At 36.1% G+C, this 20204-nt stretch overlaps 1 protein-coding gene across 1 annotated transcript in view; it reads right to left on the minus strand.

The window, feature by feature from the left end:
- Positions 1–20204, minus strand: part of DNAAF6 (dynein axonemal assembly factor 6) — a 39495-nt gene that overhangs the window by 11788 nt on the left and 7503 nt on the right. Inside the window, exons 2-5 of the mRNA XM_032250967.1 lie at positions 19718–19873; positions 15673–15745; positions 13419–13524; positions 9699–9795 (exon numbers count right to left, since the gene is read on the minus strand). Coding sequence (XP_032106858.1) covers positions 9699–9795; positions 13419–13524; positions 15673–15745; positions 19718–19870 — 429 coding nt within the window. The 5' untranslated portion in view covers positions 19871–19873. The remainder of the gene's footprint in view (positions 1–9698; positions 9796–13418; positions 13525–15672; positions 15746–19717; positions 19874–20204) is intronic.

Raw genomic sequence — 20204 nt, forward strand, 5'->3', positions numbered from 1 at the left:
CCTCCTTTCCTCCTCAGAGCATTTTCACCTTCTAAAGTACAATACAATTTATGTGTTTACTTATCTCTCCCACAATAAGGTAAGCTCTGTGAAGGCAGTGATGTTTATGTTTTGTTTACTATGCTATTCTCTATTCTTAGAACAGTACCTCTTGACTCCTGTGATGGGAGGGGAGTCATGCATTTATGAACTATTTTTAAAAAGACAGGTATGGTAATATAGTACTAGACTGTTTCAAAATGGTAGCATTATCAAAATTTATCCATCTGGCCAGGCACAGTGGCTCACGTCTGTAATCCTGGCACTTTGGGAGGCCAAGGTGGGTGGATCACTTTATATAAGGAGTTTGAAACCAGCCTGGCCAACATGGTGAAACCACATCTCTACAAAAAACACAAAAATTAGCCAGGTACAGTGGCATGCATCTGTAATCCCAGCTACTCAGGAGGCTGAGGTGGGAGTATTGCTGGAACCCGGGAGGTGGAGGCTACAGTGAGCCAAGACTGCACCACTGCACCCCAGCCTGGGAAACACAGTGAGACCTTGTCTCAAAAAAAAAAAAGAAAGAAAGAAATTTAACCATTAATTTAAAAACATGACCTATTGTTTTTTTGTCCTAGTTTTGGACAATACATATCTCTACAATTTTATACTTCAGGGGTAAATATTTTTATAATTTCAAAGCAGAGACCCCTCACCTTTAATTTTTTTTGTTTTCCTATTTGTTCATGAGAGTTTTCATAAAATATTTAGTGGTATATCATAGGCACTCAACAAATATTTGTAGAGTGAATGAATAAATGCAAGGATGGCTCCATATTAAGAAATTTGCTAATATAACTTACCAGTAGATCAAAACTAAAAAATTATATGATCTTTGCAAATGGTAAAAAGGCATTTGATTAAATTCATCATCTATTCTTGCTTAAAATAGAACTCTTAAAATCAGAATGGATGAACAGTTCCTTAACACACAACCCAAAAGTCAGTATCTAACTAAATAAAGAAACACCAAACCATTCCAATTAAAGTAAGAAATTCATATTTTTGTACCCATTAACCAACCCTACACTTCCCCTCCCTAAACTACCTTTCCCAGCCTCTGGTAACCATTCTTCTACTCTCTATGTCCATGATTTCAATTGTTTTGATTTTTAGATCCTACAAAAAAGTGAGAATGTGTAATGTTTGTCTTTCTGTGCCTGGCTTATTTCATGTAACATAATAATCTCCAGTTCCATCCATGTTGTTTCAAATGACAGGATCTCTTTTTTATGGCTGAATAGTACTTCACTGTGTATCTCTATTATGCACCCGCATTTTTTTTTAATTTTTAAAAATTTACAGTGAGAAATAAATAATGTTCAGTATTCACTATTATATTACATAATATAGTTCTGGAGATACTAACATGCAATTAAACAAGAAATAGGAGGTTAAAATGATTGGAAAGGAAGAGGTAAAATTTCATCATCTGAGGGACTAGGTGGAATACCCAGGTGGAATGAATAACAAGGAACTGGGAAATAACTTGGCATATTGAAGGATCGAAAAGAAGACCCGGATAAGCAGAACATAACAAACAAGGAAGAAAGTGTCACATTGGATGAAACTGTAAAAGTAGGTAAAGGTCAGATCATACAGGGCCTTTACCTACTTTTAAGATAAGGAGTTTGGATTTTGTTCTGTAAGTGCAAGAGGAAGCCATTGAGGTCTGTAAACAAAGAGGTGATGTGGTCTGATTTTTTAAAAATTTAAGACAGAGTCTTGCTCTGTCACTCAGGCTGGAGTACAATGGCATGATCGCGGCTCACTGCAACTGCTGCCTCCCAGGTTCAAGCAATTCTCCTGCCTCGGCCTCCCAAGTAGCTGGGACTATGAAAGTGCACCACCATGCCCTGCTAATTTTTGTAGTTTTAGTAGAGACAGGGTTTCACCATGTTGGCCAGGCTGGATCGAACTCCTGACTTCAGGTGATCCACCTGCCTCGGCCCCACAAAGTGCTGGGATTACAGGCGTGAGCCATCACACCCAGTCCTGAATTACTTTTAAAAAGCATCTGTTATACTCTGTGGAAAGGCTATAGGGAAGGAAGAGTCAAAGCAGGGAGATATGTCAGAAGAGACTCATAATTGTCCAGATAGAGATGATGATGGCAGTTGCGGTGGTAATGAAAATTAGATGGATTTAGAATATATTTTGAAGGTATAGCCAGTAATACATGCTGATGGATTAGATATGAGGTATAAAGGAAAGAGGAATGACGGATGATTTAGGTATTTAGCTTGAGCAACTGGGTAAATGTTATTGCCATGCAGAAGTGAATGAGGAAAAGGTTTATGGAAGACAATTAAGAGTTCTGTTTTAGACATGTTAGGATTGAGTTGTCTATTAAACAAGTAAGAGATGCCAAGTATGTGGTCAGTTATATGAATCCAAAGCTCACGGGAGAGTTCAGGACTAGAGAGATAAATGGTATTTAAAGCTATGAGAGTAGGTGAAAAGAGAATAGGTAGAGAAAAAAAAGACATATGTCAAATCTCCAGAGAACTTAAGGCAGAATAGGAAGAGCCAGTGATTTGGGAGCAAAAGAGAGGAGGAATGCATAGTGATTTTGGAAGAAAAGAGTGAAGTCTTTCCTTACTCCTCAGTGAGAGTGGGGGTCATTAAAGTAAAAAGAAAACTGTGTTTCAAGAAGGAGAGAGCAGGCTGCGTGTGGTGGCTCACGCCTATAATCTGAGCACTTTGGAAGGCCGAGGCAGACGGATCACTTAAGGCCAGAAGTTCGAGACCAGCCTGGCCAACCCTGTCTCTACTAAAAATACAAAAATTAGTTGGTGTAGTGGTGTGTGCCTGATGTTGCAGCCACTTGGGAGGTTGAGGCAGGAGAATAGGTTGAACCTGGAAGGCAGAGGTTGCACTGAGCCAAGATCACATCACTGCACTACAGCCTGGGTGACAGAGCAAGACTCTGTCTCAAAAAGAAAAAAAAAAAAGAAGAAGAAGAAGAGAGTAGTCAACAGGGTAGAATGCTGCTGAGTAGCAGCACCCTCATATCTTCAATCCCTCTTTATCTAATCTGTGTTTTTAAACTAGAGGAAAGCAACGTGAGCATTTTGTGTAGGGCAATTCTTTATTCTTGAGGACTATACCTCTTATTGCAAGATTTAAGGCAGCCCTGGCCCTGAATACTAAGTGACAATAACATCCTGTAATCAGCTGGGCATGGTGGCCCACGCCTGTAATCCCAGCAATTTGGGAGGCCAAGGTGAGAGAATTGCTTGAGCCCAGAATTTTGAGACCAGTTTGGGCAACATAATGAGACTCTGTCTCTACAAAAATATAAAAAGCAGAAATTAACAGAGCATTGTGGTGCATGCCTGTAGTCCTAGCTACTAGAAAGGCTGAGGTGGGAGGATGGCTTGAGCCCAGGATGTCAAGGCTGCAGTGAACTGAGATCAGGCTACTGTGTTCCAGCCTGGGTGACAGAGCAAGACCTTATCTCTGGAAAAAAAAATCTGTAATCATTGTGACAACCAAAAATGCCTCCTTTTTAAATTTTTATTTATTTATTTATTTTACTCTTTGTCCATTAGCTCTAGTGACACACAGTAGGAACTAAATAAATATTACATGGATGAATGCATGGATTCTTGTCAAGAGCTGAAAGGCATACATAAATCTCTCCTATCTTAAAATAAACTCCCCTAAATCCTGCTTCCTCCTCAACAATCATTTCCTTATTCTCCTTCTCTTCACCACTAAACTTCCACGAAGAACAATCTATATTTGCTGGCTTCTCTTCCTCACTTCCTCTTCACTTCTTAGCTTTCTTCGATCTGGTGGTGTTGGCCATACCACTGAAGCTGCCGTCTTCCAAAGATCATCAAAGACTTCTTAACTGACAAATCTCAAAGTTCCTCCTGCATCCTAATCCTGCTTGACAACAGCAGATACTATTATGGTTTCCCTCCCATCTCTGAATATCATTCTCAGTTCCCCTGCCTTTATTCATTCCTCAAGTATTGGTAATTTCCAAGGTCAATCTGTGAATCTGCTTGCTTGGAATCAGGAGTTTCTGCCAAGTCCAGCTCAAGGATTCTAGTCCATGTGATTCAGATATTTTGATGAAACCTTCTCAAAATAACATCATCACAATGTAAAACTACCGATACATGTATCAAGTGATACATGTGTATAAGACATCCTTTACCTTTATTCTATCATTGACCATAGCCCATCTCAAACACACATTCTATTGTTCCCCATCTCATTATGGGGGACTTTTATTGTCAACTCTACTAATTTTGGTATTGCTTAAAATTTAATATACATATTACCTTCATTATCAGAAATACACTGTCTTTATGATTAGATTAGTTTTTTTTTTTTTTTCTTTTTTTTAAGATAAAAGTTTCATTCTTGTTGCCCAGGCTGGAGTGCAATGGCATGATCTTGGCTCACCACAACTTCTGCCTCCAGGATTCAAGAGATTCTTCTGCCTCAGCCTCCTGAGTAGCCGGAATTACAGGCATGTACCACCATGCCCGGCTATTTTTGTATTTTTAGTAGAGACTGGGTCTCCCCATGTTGGTCAGGCTTGTCTTGAACTCCCGGCCTCAGATCCACCCGTTTTGGCCTCCCAAAGTGCTGGGATTACAGGTATGAGGCACCGCACCAGACACAGATTAGCTTTTAAAGAGGTATTTGTTACCATGTCCCACAACCACCATCATTATGAAGGAGTGTTATGACATTAACTATAAATGTATATATTATGAATATATTACTGAGACAACTATTAGAAATTTAATTCAAGATTTACTGTGCTGCCTGGAACTAATAATATGGAATCATATTACAGCTCAAATATCCCTCCCTCTGCCACATGGTCTGGCATGCAACTAATCAAACAAGGTTAACATAATCAGGAAACCTACCAAAAAGAAAAAAAAAAAAAACCAAAAAACTAGGTCCATCCTCTAGAATGGAATGGAATGGAAAACAAAATCTATTTCATTATTAAGTAGCCAAATCCATGTTTTCATTAAAAGTAAACAAATATAGGCCAGGTGTGGTGGCTCACGCCTGTTAATCCCAGCACTTTGGGAGGCCGAGGCAGGCAGATCACCTGAGGTCAGCAGTTCCAGGCCAGCCTGGCCAACATGGTAAAACCCCATCTCTACTAAAAATACAAAATTAGCTGGGCATGGTGATAGCTGGAATTACAGGCACGCACAAACATGCCCAGCTAATTTCATTATCAAGCAGCTAAATCCATATTTTCATTAAAAGTAAACAAATATGGGCCAGGCACGGTGGCTCAGCAGTGAGCTGAGATTATGCCACTGCACTCCAGCCTGGACAATGGAGTGAGCCTCTGTCTCAAAAAAAAAAAAAAAAAAAAAAAGTAAACAAATATAACTGTTTTAACCTTAAGAAACAAATCAGGATTTAAAGAGCAGACCGTTCAGGAAGCAAGTGAATTCTTAGAGAATGAAAAAACACTTTGCTCAAAATTGTTGATAGCACTTTCTGAGATAAATATGTTTGATAAACATGTGGCTTCTGGTTGTCAGCCTGCCAGATGGTGACTGACTTCTATCCCATCCCTGACTCTCATCTCATTCTCAGTGAGATTTAAAGATGGGTGAAAGCTCTTATCCTAGGGAGGAGGTGATGTTAGGGGAAAAAAAATAGGCTTAGTGGCTTGTTTCTTGGGTCACATCAGAATGTTCTCTTATCAATATAGATCCATCAAAGTAAAACATCAAAATATTATGTATTCATTCTAGGTCAAAGAGCATCAAGCTATCTGCAAGCTGCCTTTCCCCTCTCCTAGAATAAACAATGGGTAATTTGGCAGAATACCAATAACCCTAGCCCCATTCATTTTTGGATTTTAGCACCAAGGGTGAAAATGAGAATCTGCTGACCTATTTTTCCAATGCACACATCCCATTTCCTGCCACAAATAATCTTACAGAGAATTAGGCTATTTTCCTACATAGTTTTGATACCTGTAGTTCCTTTTTCCATACTCCACAACTAGTACCCAAGAGGTCTAGTACCTCAGTAAGTGTGGCAATAACCAGTAGTAATGGCAAAACTGCAATTACTTTTGCACCAGCTTAATATCACACACATTACAGTGAGAGCTTTGGGGAGAGGAATGGAGAATATAGATAGAAGATAAAAGGAAAACAAAACAAAATAAAACAAGCTAGGGGGCTTCCACTCATGGGGTTTAAAGAAAAGTATATATGTCACCTAGGAGAAAGAAGCCCTCTAGATCTCTGATTATTCTTCCATTAATGTATATGAGTATTTGAAACCTTGCAAGGCCAACTTTAGTTTATCAACTGTAATATAAGGAAGAGAAATTAGATCAGTATCTTTCAAACTATGTTCCAAGGAGCCTCAGCCATTCTTCTAAGAGCTGCCTCATGTGTGATAGTACCTTTTTAAATAAGGCAGTGGTACTTTTTTATATGTTTAATACACTGGGCTTACTTACAGAATTTATTTGAAAAAAAAGCTTGACAGCTAGAAACAAAATAAACGTATAAACGACTGGGTAGCTCTAGCTCTAAAATACATAAATATAGATTAAGGCAAGGGAAACTTGGTGGCTACAAACTGAGGAACAAAGCAATACCAGAAGATAACAATAGGGCAGAATTTGGATAATGAGGCTCTTTGGGTTTGAGGTTTGAAAGGTTTGCTGAAGACATTCCTAATTCAGAATTTTGTTTAGGACCGTTGCTTTTATTTAGGATTCATAAATTTTGCTTTCTTATTTGGAGTTTGGGAAGGGTAAAGGAAATGATGGTCCTCGTGAATTTTTAAACCTCAAATCTTACTTCTTGTATATAAACAGATTGTATTTCTATTGCCTTCCTCCGTTAAAGTAAGGGTTTTCTTCTTAAAGACTTTGGATTGGATTGCTACATATAGACCAGTTCTAGGACCCAAATAACATATTTAGGCAATTCTCAGGTACAATTTTCTTCACATTTTAATGTTTCTGATATTGAGATGCTCTGCAGAATCAATGGTGGTATAATATGGTATTATACCTATTTTCTCCTGAAACATTGTTATTGTTAAATGAATGACACATTTACAATTTTATGATGTCTTATATTCAAGGAAACACAATATTATCAATAAGAATGATAAGCATATAAATTTGAGTAAGAAATACTTGAGATGGGCTCAACAGTCTAGTTACTTTGGGTCTTGTCAGTGGAGTAAGCAATGATGGTGAATGTCATCATTAGTATGCCTACAGGATAACATTCAAGCTACAAATAAAAGCTACAAGCTTTTATCTTTTTTGAGTGTCAGCTTACCAGTCCATTATTACCCAGACTTACTCTTTATTCTTCTTATATTCACTGCTTACTCAAATATGCCATGCTATTTCATGCCTGGATACTTTTCCATGTGCTCTTACCTCGGCTTGGAATGCCCTTCTTAGAATGTTGTCCACTGTAGAAATACTATCCACTTAAAGTTGATCCCTTCCTGCTTTATGTCACTATGCACCTGATATATGCCTTTATTATTCTATATTTAATTTTTATGGGCATATGATGGGCATATATATTTATGGGGTGCATGAGATATTTTGATACAGGCATATAGTGTACAATAATTACATCAGGGTAAATGGTGTGGATTTCTATCACTTCAATCATTCATCATTTATTTGTGTTATGAACATTCCAATTGTACTCCATCAGTTATCCTAAAACGTACAACAAACTATTGCTGATTGTTATCATTCTGTTGTACTATCAAACACTAGATCTTATTTATTGTGTCTAACTATATTTATGTGCCCATTAACCATCCCCATTCCCCCGCTCATGCCCACTACCCTTCCCAGTCTCGTAACCATCATTCTATTCTATTCTATATGCCTCTAAATATGTACTTACCATACTGACCTGCGATGATTTATTAGGTGTCAATCTCCTTTACTATAAACTCCTTGAGGACAATTGACCGTTTATTATTTATTTTTGTATTTCTAGTACTTAGGACAGTCCCTGGTATGTAGTAACATTCACTAAGTATTTAAAGAATTAATAAATGAAGAAACAAAGAGAAATAAAGGAAAGACAAAGGGAACAGTATACACGTGACAAAGTGCCATAGCATCAACAAATGTGTTATTTGCTGCTGTTTTTCAGTGGTGTCCATGACTTACCCCAACCTTCTGAACTTCTGGTAGACTTATAATTGTTTACAAAGTTATAACTATTAATATAATTATGTTACACAATTATAAGTATAAATGTAATTATTGTATTTTAATAATAAAATTAGTTCATTTGTGTTAGTTTTGTCTTCCCAGTTGATTATAAATTCATTTGAGAGAAATAGCAAGCCTTCTGTGTATACTTATTGAGTTTTAGATAAACCATATATTCATTTTATAAGGTATGATTTAGTTTCTGAGATTCTTCATTCAGGATATCTTTATTACTAAAACTAGTGGCAATTTTTGCATGAGAGAAATGGTAAGACTTGCAACAGTTTTGTTTATTTAGGGCCTAGAATTCCTCCAGAACTTAGAGCAATCCCCAACACTACACATCAAAAACACAATTTTTCAGTAATTTAAGAGAGAGGAATTTGAATATTACTGGTAAAACCCTGGGAGCTAATTACTTCAAGATTACTTGAAACCTTAACTTATTAGAGTTTGAAAAATCTCTTGAGGTACTTAAAGCCACTATTCCCATTATGTTACTTGATTCAATTGAATGTCTTAGATTTTGCTAATAAGAGAAAACCTGAAGTTCATGCAAAAGAGAAATTCCATTTATCATTTGCTTAAGGAAAAAATATTACACATCTCCCATGGGCACCACAGTATTCTATAATGTATTGTAAGAAAGGAGGGAAAAAATAGAAGCAAATTCCCTGATCTCAAAAAATAAATTTTTAACACAATAATTACTTGTTAATGTTGCTAAAATGAGTCAAATTCCACACTCTAGGTTAGGCCCAGATTTTTCAACAAGATCATTATGAGGATGAAATAAGCAAAAGTAAGTTGTTATCACTGAAATTGCTGGTATTGTTACAACTGTTATCCAGAAACAGTGACCTGGTAAAGGATGTTCTCCAACATTCTGTAGCATCATTCAGATAAGAAAGCAAAGTAACATTTTAGATGTCTTTCTTAGTGTTTTCAATCATAAGTCAGATGCCAAAATTAGGAAAATCCCTTTTTAAGTCCCACGTTGTAAGCTGAGTCATTATAAGAAATACAGAAATAAGAGATAAGACAGATACAGGGAAGGAGACATTTCATTTCAATTGTCTGTCAATTCATCGGAAGTTAATAACCAATCAGATGGCATGCATGGGACAGAACTAGGATGAAAGAAAATCCAGTCCAATCCAGTTGGGAAGTTTTAATAGGAATAAAAATAGAAATTGTGTGTGTCATATGATTCTATTACGTTTATTTGTAAATCTTATCCAAAGGTGTAAGCTTAGCTTATTTTATACAAGTTAACAATTTGAAACTCTATTCCATTATTACCCTAGTACCTGTAACATAGCAACCACAATTTTTAAAGAGTTTACAACCTTGCCTACAATATTATATATACAATAGTCAGTCAATTTAGCTACAACGGTCATATAGAAAATGAATAAGGGGAGGAGAGGCTTACCACTAGTTCAGTGCAACAACCTGTTGAGGAGTCTTTCTTTGACAACCCTAAAAATACATCCTCAGTTCCCACCTGCTGTCTGAATACAATCTCATACCTGAAAAAAAAATCAATGATAATAGGAACTCAAATGAAAGAGCAATTTCCCGTCACAGAACAGAAAACTAGAAATTTATGAGGACATGCTATTAGAAAAAGTAAAAGGACTACATAAATAAAGTGCTTGCAGGTCTTCAGGCATATAATAGAACATAAAGGAAAATAAGTCTAGAAATGTGGCCAAAAATAAACACTGAAAAGCAGAATTGTTATTATTTTCTAAAATAAAGCCTTAACTGTTTTAGAGCTATACAAATAAAATAGATTGAGGAAACTTCTAATAAGATTCTAATAAGATTAAAACTAGAAGAAAAAAAGTCTGTTCCTGAAAAACAATGGCTCAGAAAAGCACTGAGTCCATAACCTAGGGATTGATAGAAACCTTCCTCTGCTAAGTTTAAACCACAGAGTAGAGGAGAAAATTCAGGTTTAGTACTGTTTCTGTCATTAACTGTGGGCCTTGGTCAAGTTACAAACTCATGGGGTCAGCTTCTACATTTATATGGTTTATGGGAGGGAGGTGTGAGTTTGAAATAAATGATCTCTATGTCTAAAATTCTACAACAGAAACACTGGCAATATACTCAGCACAGCTACACTATAGTGCTTAGAATCTAGTCTTACAGAATTCTGAGTTTAATGAAAGATTTTCCTGATATCTCACCCCAACATGACAATTCACAAATCGTTCCTTTCCCCCAAATTTGGGCCTTCAGGAATAGAATGGTTTATAGCATCCACCAAAATGTACCCCATCTCTTCAGATAGCATGAAACATTTACTTTTTTTTTTTTCTTAATGCTAACTTAATGAAGAAACAATATATCTCTGGATAGTAAGGCTAAAGGACTACATTGAACTTCTGACCATTTGCCAATAGGAATGTCCAACAATAAAAAAAGGAATTTCTCTGAGTTAGAACAGGGTTAACAATAAGCAGCTATTTGCTATGAGGCACTTTTCTCTTAATAGGCTATAACGTCTACCAAGTATTTACAAAGCTGAAGCCAGGTTAAAACAAACAGAAGGGATTGATTTGTATGTTCACTACTCCCAAATGGATTTGCTCAAGCTCCTACTCTTATCCTGAGCTCCTGATGTAATTTTCCAACTGCCTACTACATAGGTTTGTCTGGATGTCCCAAAGGCAACTCGAAGTGTACATATCAAAAACCAGCTAGTCATAGTGGCTCTCAACTGTAATCCCAGTGCTTTGGGAGGCTGAGGCATGAGGATTGCTTGAGTCCAGGAGTTTGAGACCAACATGGGCAACACACTTAGGCAGAGTCTTCACAAAAATGAAGTGCGCGCCTGTAGTCCCAGCTACTTGGGAGAGTGAGGTGGGAGAATTGCTTGAGCCCAGGAGGTTGAGGCTGCAGTGAGCGATTGGTGCTGGGGGAGAAAGAAAGAAAACCAAACTTGGCTGGGTTCTGTGGCTCACATCTGTAATCTCAGAACTTTGGATGGGTGAGACAGGTGGATTGCTTGAGGCCAGGAGTTTAGGACCAGCCTGGCCAACATGGTAAAACCCCATCTCTACAAAAAAATTAAAAAAAAAACATTCACCAGTGATGGTGGCACGCGCCTGTAGTCTCAGCTACTTTCGAGGCTGAGGCTGGAGAATTGCTTGAACCCAGGAGGTGGAGGTTGCAGTGAGTCGAGATCACACCACTGCACTCCAGCCAGGGCAACAGAGCAAGAATCTGTCTTAGGAGAAAAAACGAAAACAAAAACAAACTCACTGCACCTATAATTCCTATCAAAGTTAATGGCATTATCATTTACTCAGTCACCCAAACTAGTAACTTCAGCATCATCTTTGATGCTCTCCTCTCATCCATTTTATCTAACCAAATGCCAACTTTTCACTCAAATACAGACCTTCATGCTTCTCCCCAAGGCCAGTGCCTTAGCTCAGGCCCTTGTCATTTTTTTCATTTGGCCACTTGTGATTCTTATTTTTTGAACTGCCTGTTCATATTCTTTACCCATTTTCCTCTTTATCCATTGAGAAATTTTGAAATGTCTCTTCATAAGATAGAAAATAAAGATTTAAAAAATCTTATAAAGCAATTTCCCTCATAATAACTGCAGCTATTATTCATTTAAAGCTTTCATGGATGTCCTATCTACCAAACATCAAACATCAGGATGAAAGGGAAAATTTACTCAAATTTAAAGCTTGCTGTATATAGATATTTGACATTCGTTAGACAATATGACAAATGAGTAACTTCTTACTTTTCATATGGATATGTGGGCACTATATAAACACAACCTCAAATTTACTCTCTTCGCTCTCTAAGAAATGTTTTAAAATCTTTGATTTTTTAATGAAGTTTATGGTTTTGACGTTGTTTATTTGAAAGCTGGATATTTCTTTGTAGTTAATTATCTGCAGTCTCCCACTGCTTCTGTTTTCAGAACTTATGTAGAAGATGGAAGCATGGAGTTTGTTGTTGTTGTTGTTTAATACTGGACAATTTTGGCCAGGCACAGTGGCTCATGCCTGTAATCCTAGCACTTTGGGAGACTGAGGCAGGTGGATCGCCTGAAGTCAGGAATTCGAGACCAGCCTGGCCAACACGGTGAAACCCCGTCTCTACTAAAAATACAAAAATTAGCTGGGCATAGTGGCACGTGCCTGCAGTCCCAGCAACATGGGAGGCTGAGGTAGGAGAATCGCTTGAACCCAGGAGGGGCTCAGGTTGCAGTGAGCCAAGATCGTGCCATTGCACTCCAGCCTGGGTGACAGAGTAAGACTCTATCTCAGAAAAAAAAATATATATATATATATTGGATAGTTCTGTATTCAGAATGAGAAAAGTTGTCATATCACTTGCCATAGAAGTCTTCAAGAATTTATACAGTACATCATAGTTTAGTATATGTTGGCTTTAGTTTTCCTGCTATTCTAAATAGTCAATCAGAATTTTATTTCAAAATACATATATGTAAAGCTTAGTCTATTTGATCAATAATTTCACCTATGTATATAAATATACTTTAAGGTTCTTAAAAATATGAGTGCTTTTTAAATCAGAATAAAAGGCTTTTTATAATAATTCTAAATTTCATATTTATAATTTGATTGTATTGAAAAGGCTACAAAGCAAGTCTTGAACCCTGCTTGCAAAATGCACTGAATACTAAGTATAATCTTAGAATATCTAGTAAATAAGTCTGGGTAATAATTGATAATTGGAGGGAGAACATAGCCTTTTACCAAAATTGTAGAACATTGAGTAATTAAAAGCAAGTCCTTGACAAATAAGCATGGCATTGTAATTTAGTTTGTATGAATCCTTGCAATTTAATGGACTGGTTTTCTTGCAGTTAGTTCCACACTATACAACAAACTGACATTAAATATAAATTTATAATGGAAATAACTATATTTATCATTTTTTGCTAGATAATAACTGAAAGGAAGGTGTTATGCCTTATTATTTGTTTCTGCTCTAGAAGGAAAAAATATCAATTACACATGCCTTCTGCGTGTCACTGTAGTTTTATCTTTTATGTGGTATGTTACTTTATGAATCTTGTCAAAAATAGAGTGCTATCAGATGACACAGCTAACTTAAACTTCTAAAGACATTCCTACTTCATTTGACTTACTCTGGGATTTCTCTATCGTCCCACATATCATCATGTTCTGCTCCTTCTGGAATCTCTTCTGAATTCCAGATGTCCTCATTATTTTTCTCACTGGTTTCAGGAATGACTGTGAAGAAAGGGAAGATAAAGCTGAAGCTCGTGCTTTTTTCCTTCTCTAAATCGCTCCTGTTCTTCACACTCAGTTTGGGATCATTAAAGTAAAACATTATTTGCAATCACTAGCTTGTTTTTTGGTCAAAACAAGCTAAATTAGTAACTACTGACTAAATGTTTCTCTATCAATATAGAACCAATATGTTGTAGAACTGTAATAACAACTGTAGAAAATTTTGCTAAAACCACATAAACAAAAATAAGAAAATAATCTATAATCCAACTGCCTGGAGATAATCAATGTTAGTATTCTGTTGTGTATCATTCCAGCCTCTCTCTCTCTCTCTCTCTTTCCATACACATATGCAAAGAAATATTACACATTTTTCCAGAAACATAAATAGGATTATATTTAAAAATATTTTTATATAAAAGAAAAAAATCACAACTAAAATCAATCTGATTTGGAGAAAAATGTCTTATCTTGCATTGTTTCTACTATATAAAAACCCTTTGATATCTTTTCCATGCAAGCATGACATAATTCTCAAAATCATAATATCAGTTAAAGAAACTGAAAGCAGTGAATACAATGATCATTTTTTACTCCAGTGTTTTCCTCATGTAGACACGAGATTTAAGGAAAATCTTTGCCACTTGTCCTTCATGCAAAGCTGAGCATGAGGTTGGGTTTCTGCATATCATCCTTAAATGTTTAAAAGTGGACAGGCCCCAGCAGGCATGCAAAAACCCACCTTACATTTGTTCTAACTATTGTAGCATCCCATGGAGACCTGCATTAGTTGCAGAACATTGCTTTTAGTCATTTTAAGCATTCCCAGAAATGTACTCAATTGTCAGATTTTCAATTCTGACAATTCTTTTGAAATTATCAGCTTCTATCTAGCATGGGTTTTGTAAAGCCTAACTACAGATTTACATATAACATTTTACATATGAATCATTGCCTTCAGAATTTAAAGATTATTAGACCTACATTATCAGAAATACAGGCAGCACAAAAGTCATCAAATGTGAACTAGTCTGCCATGGAATGAATGTCTTGAGTAAGGCAAATAGCCTCTTGAGTATCTGTAGCAATAATAACTGAAATTTTAAAACCATCCTCAGACCTCATTTTAGTCATTATTTTCAACATTTGTACAGATAAAAATCTTTTGCAATTAACTAAATTGATTAACGAAATTCACTTCCTCTCCCTGCCTATTCTCTGGTTAATGGTGATTGTGACCAACAGAATTAGAGCCTTTTATATTTTTAAAGATTTGTAAAATGTTCAACTCTGTAAAAATGTATAGATCAAAATGCTAGGGAAATGTAAAAAAATATTATTTTACCTCATTTATTGGACCTGTATTTTTAAATAAGTAAACCCAAAGACGTTAATGTATAAGCATCTTAATGTAAGACAAAATTGTGTAGTTATTTGTTTTATTATCTTCTCCAAAAGTCTATTAGCTCAATTAGAACAGGGGCTTTTTCTGTTTTGATCTGCATTGTAGTCTTAGAGATGGTCATACTGCCTGATGCATAATAGGCTAAATATTTATTAAATTATTCAATGAATGAATTCCATGAAATTGCTAGAATACAGGAAGGTAGAAGGTAAAGAAGCTAAGGATCTTGGTTGATAGTCCCTAAAAAATAAAAAATGATCTAACCACACATGACTTTCTTGGTTTTCTGTCTCATAAAATATGCAAGGAATGTGGATAATTCAAGGTAAATATCCTTCTGCAGTAGTAGAGTAAAAACAGCATCTTATATGTAAATGGCTATTTATCATTTCCATGATTATTTTAGTTCATCTTTTTTATTTTTAAAAATTATTAATTCATTTCTCTGTTTTTAATGGACAAATAAAAATTGTATATATTTATTATATACCACATGATGTTCTGAAATACATATACACAGTGGATGGCTAACTAAAGCAATTAACATATGGATTCTCTCACATACTTATCATTTATTTGTGATGAGAATCCTTAAAATCTACTATCTTAGCAATTTTCAAGTATACAATACATTGTTTAGTTCATCTTAACAAATACTAGAGTTAGTATGTATTACTCTCCCTATAATTTTTCTACCAAGGAAAAGATTATATTGATCTATACTGCTTTGTTAAATAACTTACCTTTGAGCTCTTCTATTTGGGGTGGTCCAATATTTCCAGGACCCATGGCTCCAATAGTAGATAAACCACTTGTCTGAAGGAGGAGAAAAAGTCCAATATTCTATAATTACTACTTGTATAACATATATGACTAGTGATACTTTAAATTTGATAGGATTTCCATCAAAAAACTCATGGAGCTTTCCAGTTTAATTACCCATCATTGTTATACAACAGAGGGACGGATGCCAAATACTATTTTGAATATGCTTTCCTTGTTCTTTCAAAAAAGTGTTTGGTTTAATAGACTCTAGGGCAGAATTGATCCTTGGTCAGGGTAAATCCCTAGTTCCAGCTCAGTGAATCATGCATCCCTGGGGATTGAGGAATGAGCCACATTCATCTCTATGAAAGTTAGAACCAAGTATTAGTATAAAGGCATTGACACTTTTGGGGTTTAGCAGTGTCTGGTTGTAGTCAGATGGAGGACAGAAGTATGTGAAAGTTTTATAGAAATAAAAACTAACAGTAAACAGAAGCTAAGTATTTAGACTTCAAATTAACCATTCAAAAGCCCTGATAACTGCTTTTACTATTTTCCACTATAGGTATGAAACACTTTCCTGTCCCACGGCCTCATGACACTGAACTAGTGGATTAAACAGCAGCCACAAATTAATAGTATCAAATATATGCTGATGTATCTCAGCCTTCATATAAGTACAAGTTTATTTTGCCATCTTCTGCACAAGCATGCACATCCCCAGAGGACTTCTCCTGACTCACCAGTAAAAGAACAATCTTCATTTTTTCAATTAAGTATAACACATATTACACTATCAGTATAGTGACACCACCTCATTGGCCCATCTCAGGGATTCTTTGATATTTTAAGAAAATCTTAATTTCTTACTAATTGTTTTTGCTGATGTCACACCCTGCAGCTTCAACTCACTTCACTGCTTGCAGTTAAAAAAATCTTACCTCCTTTCATACTGTCAGACTAGCACCTCTATCTCTCTTTTCTCAGGCTCCTGTTCTCATCTTCTAAAACTTTAGACATGCACAAAAGTTAGAATGTCTTGTTTGGGCAAGGAGAGTAGTGTCTGTCCTTGAAACCTGATAGAACAGCTCACGTGGGTCTTTATTATGTGAAACTGTTCCAACAGTTATAAATCAGAAATTAATCTACAATATCTCAGCAGTGTCTAAAATAGTATTTTTTTCCAAAAGGTGTTTCAAAATTGCTATGTCTGCGGTTAAGGCGTTACAGGCATTTTTATGTGAAAATCCCAAGACAATATTTGGGATATTTTTCCCTCTTTTTAATCACTAATATAATATAAATGTGTAGTACTTTTCCTAAATTATTAATCACCAGAACACTAATAGTCAATCAGAGTAAAGCATTTCTCAGAACATGAGGGTCTCTTGTTTGGTTGAGTGCTGCCTTCCACAGAAAATTAAAAAGCAGTAGAAATAAAATCCTGGATATTCATGACAAAAATTGGTATACTCTCCATGGACAGTGATTGGATCGGAACTCATGAGAGTTTCAATTTGTTGATTTAATGAAAATAAACGATTAAAAAAATTTTCAAGTGAAAAGAGGGAATGTGCTCATAAAAACATTAAAAACTATCTGGCAATTGTTTTCTATTAGAACATCATTTGAGCCTTTACCATGAATCTACAGCCAATTATCTGAGCAATTTATCATTGCAATTCATGCCACTTTGTAATATGTAAGACAGAACATCCTCGTTATAATGTCTGTGAAGAGCAGTGAACCTTATTTTTCCCACAAGCCTTAATATCCCCTCATGAGTTTGAAAAATGATAGACACACTCTCTTCCCATCTCCCATTTTCTTAACAAGTCACGTAGAAAAGGGATAGTGTAAATGAAGCAATGTGTATGCAACTGTTCTCTTGCTGTTTTCAGAGAGCATATTTTCAAAAACACATCACTCTTGTAATCATCCCACAGTTCCCAAGGTTAATACATGTTAAAAAATGAAAATCAGTTTCTCTCCTGGAAAATTTAATAGTTCATTAGAAACATTAATTATTCTCCCACTGTTCTGATACTGTAATTCTATATCCTCTAATGATATCTGTACTGTGGTGTCTGAATGACCAATTATCTCAAAATTGCTTATAATCCAGATATACAGAGTCATACATTAGTATAGTAATTTTCCTTTATAAATTGTACAATTCAGTAATATTATGTTAGTCTCTCTATTCTCATAAACATTCATCTTTCCTCCTAGAAACACTTCTAGATGCAAATAAACACCTCCAGCCATAAACACCAAAGGGAATAGGCTCTGTAACCAGGGTAAATCCTTATATTTGAATCTGTCCCAGTTACAAATTCCACTTCACTATATTCAAGATCACTGTTTCTCAAATACTTGATATGCTTTTTCTGTGTGACATAACCCTACCTTTCCCAGCATGTAGGCTCCAGAAAATTATTATTCTGCTACTTCAACTAAGGTAGCAAAAACGAGCTTGCCTTTCCAACTTCACTGATACATTGTTCCTAACATTTTCTCCTGTGTCCTATTTGTTGTGTATAGCTAATACTGTCATTAACGTCCTGACGTTTCTTTCTTTGGCCTCTACTAAGACATTTCCCTGACTAAAACTTCCTGGTTCCTGATCCTGGCTCCAGGCTGACTCAGTTCTACAAATTTTATTTCCATTTCATGTCTTATTTAATTCTGCCCTATTCTACCTAAGCTCTTTCTTAGGGGTGGCAGCTGAGTTCAATGTCAATCTGAGCCACTGAATTTGCTGCCTGTTCATAGCATGCTTTTTTCTCTACATTGTGGCAAAAATAAATTTTGGGAGGAGTAAATTGGTATGTACATCCCTGAAAGATGATTTATTCATGGTAAATTGGTCATACGGTAAAACACTTCATTAAAATAATTTTATGCAAATTGACATATTGTGTTACAATATGGGATTTTTACCCCAAATTTTGTTTGCCCTATCATAGGCAGTCTGATAGCCAAGGCTCACTGATAGTTAAGAAATAGGAGAATGGGCCAGGTGTGGTGGCTCACACCTGTAATCCCAGCACTTTGGGAGGCCAAAGGGGGTGGATCATGAGGTCAGGAGATCGAGACCATCCTGGCTAACACAGTGAAACTCTGTTTCTACTAAAAATACAAAAATTAGCTGGGCCTGGTGGTACTCCCCTGTACTCACAGCTATTTGGGAGGCTGAGGCAGGAGAATCGCTTGAACCTGGGAGGCAGAGGTTACAGTGAGCCGAGATTGTGCCACTGTACTCCAGCCTGAGAGACACAGCAAGACTCTGTCTAAATAAATAAATAAAAGAAATAGGAGAATGGAGAGCAGGGAATTATATAAAAGTGTTTTAATTTTTCTGGGAATACTGGCAGTAAACTTGGAGTGGCCAAAGGTCAGTTCAAGGAACTCTTCTATGCAAAATGAAGCCCATCTTGCTACTGCAAGCCTTACTGGCATTACCTATCCTGACGCTAAATGCTACTCAACTAATTAGACTCCACAGCTTTATTTGTGCATTACTGGGAAGCCAATTTTTGTAGGCTGAAACTAGTTTGTCCTATTATTTAGCTCAAAAACTTTCTGTTCTGCATTAATGTGTAGACAAATTTAAAAATCAAGGGACTGGTACTTGGGGGTCCAACTAATACTGCATAACTGAATATATTTGTTTTATAGAAACACTGTCTGGGCTTAAAGAATCCTAGCTACCACTCTGCAATGGTTGTCAGGCATTCTTTGGCCATAAATATAAATGACAACATTTTGAAATGTGGCTATTGCTACCATAGTTACAGAACTATTTTCCTATTCAGTATTCAGGTGGTTTAGAAAAATATAATTATGTTTGCTAGAAATGTACTAGAGGTTACATTGTCATGCATAATCAGCCTTGTAGCTTCCCGTGCATATATCAAATGACACAGCTCTGCTCCCACAGCTAGGTGGGAACAGGTTGTTCAAATACGATTCCACAACTTCCCTTGAACACAACTAATTCAACTGTAAGTATATGACCACCTGTCCATAGTCAGAATCATCCTCTTCTTCAGGATTAAGTAGCTTAGTGAGGGCTTGTAGAGCTGTAACTGAAGAAACAGTCTCAATGTCCATACTTTGAGATTCCGTATTTTCTGTCTCCATATTTTTAGGATCCATATTTTCAGATTCCATTATCTGAGGAAAAAAAGATAAATCTGAAAGAGGTATTTTACTTTTCTGTTTCATTTAAGACATGAAGATGTCTTATTGTCATACCTCCCTTCTTTCCCTGGGTCACTCCATTGGTTCTTATACTTCCTTGGAAATCCTTTTAAACTCCTTCCAATGTATGTATTTTGCTAACTCACAGATCTGGAGCAGCAAGTAAATGCAAACATTTAGCCTGCTTTACTAAAATGTCATGCTCAAGCTAACAAACATTTATTGAGCACCTACTATAGTGGTTCTTGGGTTTTAATGTGCTTAAGAATCACTTGGGGGAGTTGGTTTAAAATGCAGATTCTTA

This window comes from Sapajus apella, unplaced genomic scaffold (genome assembly GCF_009761245.1).
Source record: "Sapajus apella isolate SASKATOON/1434 unplaced genomic scaffold, GSC_monkey_1.0 scaffold73, whole genome shotgun sequence".
In the NCBI taxonomy this organism is placed as follows: Eukaryota; Metazoa; Chordata; class Mammalia; order Primates; family Cebidae; genus Sapajus; species Sapajus apella.